The 3803-nt window shown below is 44.3% G+C and overlaps 3 protein-coding genes across 5 annotated transcripts; all 3 read right to left on the reverse strand.

Annotated features, from left to right (window-relative positions):
• Positions 1-300: 300 nt before the first annotated feature.
• Positions 301-801, reverse strand: RB195_004638 (uncharacterized protein; the record flags this gene model as incomplete). The annotated part of the gene is made up of 1 exon (XM_064182572.1): positions 301-801. The coding sequence occupies one exon, from the start codon at positions 799-801 to the stop codon at positions 301-303; it is 501 nt and encodes a 166-aa protein (XP_064033840.1).
• On the reverse strand, positions 301-1115 carry RB195_004639 (uncharacterized protein; the record flags this gene model as incomplete). Of its 2 annotated transcripts, XM_064182574.1 has the most annotated exons (2): positions 301-941; positions 1004-1115. In XM_064182574.1, 2 exons carry the CDS (start codon positions 1113-1115, stop codon positions 301-303), a joined length of 753 nt encoding a protein of 250 aa, XP_064033839.1. The 2 variants fall into 2 exon arrangements, with proteins under 2 accessions (XP_064033839.1, XP_064033841.1); XM_064182573.1 differs by having other exon boundaries at positions 843-1115.
• A 767-nt stretch (positions 1116-1882) lies between these two features.
• RB195_004640 (uncharacterized protein) lies at positions 1883-3803 on the reverse strand (the record flags this gene model as incomplete). Of its 2 annotated transcripts, none has more annotated exons than XM_064182576.1 (3): positions 1883-2493; positions 3591-3693; positions 3768-3803. In XM_064182576.1, the coding sequence occupies 3 exons, from the start codon at positions 3801-3803 to the stop codon at positions 1883-1885; spliced, it is 750 nt and encodes a 249-aa protein (XP_064033842.1). The 2 variants fall into 2 exon arrangements, with proteins under 2 accessions (XP_064033842.1, XP_064033843.1); XM_064182575.1 differs by lacking the exon at positions 3768-3803 and adding an exon at positions 3224-3286 and having other exon boundaries at positions 3587-3608.

The raw sequence follows: 3803 nt of genomic DNA on the forward strand, positions 1-3803 counted from the left end.
ACTAATGCTATAAAACAGCCCTGCGGAAACGTGCATTTTCCATTTATTTATCCAGATTCGTATCAAGAAGGATACCAAATCGGTTTTATAGGTTCTTGGAGGTTGGAATCTTTTGTGGATGTCGAGACAGCCGAAGAAGAGAAGCTTTATTGAACCCGAACACGGAACATGTCCACACAAACAACAACAGGGTGGTCATACAAGTGTGCCTTGTATACAATATGGGTTTACGCTTAGCGAATAACATGGTGAAATTCCCATCCTACAAAACCTCCCCTTTCAAGTTATCTCGTATCGAATTCATGGTGGGTCCACCTGTAGTCGTCGACGGGGTCGTCGATGGCGTTGCAGTCGTTGATAAGAGTCGGCAGTCGACGTTGCATCTTCGTCCCTTCTCGCGCAGTCGAGTAGCGGTAAGTCGAACACATCCAAGAAAGTATTAGTCGCAGTTGTGCCGATCCTGGATCGCAACTGGCTTACGTGTCGAGTCCATACTTCGTTTCCACAGCAAACAGTGTAGGTCGTGTTTCCAACACGGCGTGTGATGAAACCGGGAGTATAAGTGGGTCTCTGACTTCGATAATCTTTGGCAAAAATCGCGTCGTTGATCTCAAAGTTGCGGCGTCGTGCTCCATTTCGACGATTGAATTGAGATTCCACTTTGAGATCTCCTGCACCGTTTGTGCTATCTCTAGAAGGTAACATTAGATCGAGTTCCGTTCGCAGTCGGCGTCCCAGGAAGGCTTCGGCACGTGAACGCTGGTCAAGTGCAGACGGGCAGGGAGTGGAGCGATATGCCATCAGAAACGCCTGTAGTGCGTCCACTGTTGGTTCCTTCCCCTTCAGTTTGGCAAGTCCTCTTTTGAAGGTGTCCACAAAACGTTCTGCTTGTCCGTTGCTTCGTTCCGTTGTCCGTGACGAGCGTCTTTGGATTTCCAAACCTGGCAAAGATGCACTTCATTGCATGTATGGTAGCCGTAGAGGAGACCGAGGACATCTGGACGATTTCCGGCCACATGGAATAGGCGTCCACGATAAGTAGATAGTATCGTCCTTCCATCGGCCCAACAAAATCGGCATGAACTCGAGTCCATGGCGAGTGCGGTTTCGGCCATGAACGTAATTCAGCTTTGAACGGATCCTTTGCTACGGATCCGATCAAAGCTGAACTACGTTTTTCGATCTCTGAATCCATTGTAGGCAAATAGACAAAGCTTCTTGCAAACATTTTTATCGTTGATTGTCCAGGATGAGCTTTGTGTAGTTCTGAAAGAACACGATGTCGAAGTGATTTTGGAATCACTTTGCGGGATGCAGTGAGCAGACATCCTTTGACTGTTGTCATGGTATTTCTACGATTGTAGTAGTGCCATAGAGGAGAATGGCAGTTGAACTTGGGCCAGTTTCCGAACTTCGCATAGTTGATCACAAGCTGGATAAGACGATCAACTTGCGTAGCAGTCCGAAAGGATTCGGCGGATACTTAAGGATGACGATAGTTCTCTGAGAACTCAGAAATGACATCAACATTTACTGAGGCGATCACGTAGTCCTCCGGTATCGATGATTTTAACGAGATGAGGCGTTAAAGAGCACTTGGCCAAAATCATTTGTATTGATGTATTCGATAGTGTAGTTGAGGCACTGCAGACCGAAACTCCTTTCTTGCTTCCGAAGTTTGCCAAAAGTGGTTGTGATCAGTTCTCAGCGTGAAATGTCGTCCATGGATGAAACGATGGAACTTCTACACAGCGAAAATAAGAGCGAGTGCTTCCTTTTCAATCTGGCTGTAGTTCTTCTGTGGTTGTGTCAGGCAACGGCTAGCGTGATAAATGACCTTCTCGCATCCATCTGGGAAGCGATGTCAGAGGGTTGCTCTCATTCAGTAATTTGAAGCATCAGCGGCAACGATGATCGGGAGACTTGGGTCAAAGTGGGTCAAAAGGAGATCCGAGCTTAGGACTGCCTTAATTTTGTCGAAGGAAGACTGGCACTCCGGTGTCCATGTGTAGACAACATCCTCTTTCGTGAGAGTGTCCAAAGGAGCGCGTAGATTGTGGAGATCCTTGACGAAGTTTCCGCAGAAATTGGTGAGTCCCAGAAACGAGCGAAGTTGACTAACGTCCTTCGGAGCGGGCATCTTCTGAATAGCTTTGATCTTTTCAGGATCGGGGCGCCGTCCTTGTGCGTTGGTGACGAACTCAAGGTAGGTGATCTCCGTCTGCAGGAAAGCACATTTGTCGAGTCGAACACGGATTCCGTAGTCTTTAATCCGCTTGAGTACGACCTCTTGTCGTGCATTGTGTTCGCCGATGGCCCCACCAGCGACCAATATGTCGTCGAAATAGGCTCCAAACAAACTCGGTGTAGAAAGTACCGCGCCGGAACGCTCGAAGCCATATCCATAGTGTCGTTTTTTTACGGCAATTAGGAAGAAATGGACGGAATCACCCTCCTCTCCATAATCTACGATCCCGTACACGAATACACCACCTGAAATCCGCCTCACCTCAGATTCATAGAGTGATGCTTTAAGTGGAACACTCCTGTGCGAAAAAAAAAGCGCATCCCATGACGTACATATCTATTCGTCATCGGCGCTAAATACGTAATTGTCTTAGTGAAGTGTCAAATTGTATTGTGTTTGTGTCACACTAGTGAATGAATGTAAAATTCCCCTATGCGTGACGATGAGCCTCAATTAGCTTCATTTTTATCCATTTTAAACGGTGAATAATTTTGTACGTGGCCAACAATCGTTAATGTTCCAAAATCAAACAGGTTGAAGGAGCACTTTGCACTTCCAAACATTCCTGCCGTTTATTTTTTGTTTCATGAACAATATTAGAATGGTGCAAAAGAAACTGTCGATAGGTATCAGCTCTCACTTATCAGAAACGAGCGATGCACTTTTTTTAAAATGTTTTGTTCGCATATTTGTTTGCTATTTATTTCGACTTTATTTTTATTACTTTTATTTATTAATATTATGATATGTATATGTTATGGTAATATTGTTATATTACATATTATTTAATGATTTTATTTTTTATTTGGTTTATTTTTTGGTTGTTGTTTATTTTATTCAAAAAAAAACTGCGCAAAACAATGGAATGCGGAGTTCATAAGTTCGTTGAAGTTCTTGAATGACAATGCTAAGCCGCATGTTGCGAAAATCACACGGGAGCGAATTGAAGGATTTGGATGGGAAGTCCTGCCTCACCCGCCATATTCTCCTGATATCCGTCCAAGTGATTATCACCTATTTCGCTCGATGCAGCACTTTCTGAAAGAGAAGCAGTCAAAATCAAAAACGAAGGTGAGGTTCGTGACGGGGTGCTCAACTATTTTGAGCCCCAGGAGTCCCCTTTCTTCGAAGATTTCATTCATCGATGGAGCAAAGTTGTACCGATGTTTGTGGTGAATATTTCGATGAATAAAGATTTCTCGCCCTGATGTTATGTTTTTTTTTGAATTTATCGTCGAATCGCCAGCTTCTTTTGCACCACGCTAGTATTTTCTCGCAATCTATCCACGCTATTTAATCAATCCGCGGAACATTATACGAGCATGGTCAAGGGATTACCTACCATGGTGAGCAGTCCCATTCAATAGTGGACGATGATTACATTCTCCCCATTCATCGCGTACAAGTGAAATCCTAGCCACTGTTGCCTGTGTGTTTCTTGTTTTCTGGAAAAGTTTTCGTACTACGTCGTTGCCGACAACAAAAATTAATTCAAACCTTCAGGAAAAATATGTCGAACCGATCCGATGCGCCTTTTCCTACACGATATGATCAT

This window comes from Necator americanus, chromosome I (assembly GCF_031761385.1).
Source record: "Necator americanus strain Aroian chromosome I, whole genome shotgun sequence".
In the NCBI taxonomy this organism is placed as follows: Eukaryota; Metazoa; Nematoda; class Chromadorea; order Rhabditida; family Ancylostomatidae; genus Necator; species Necator americanus.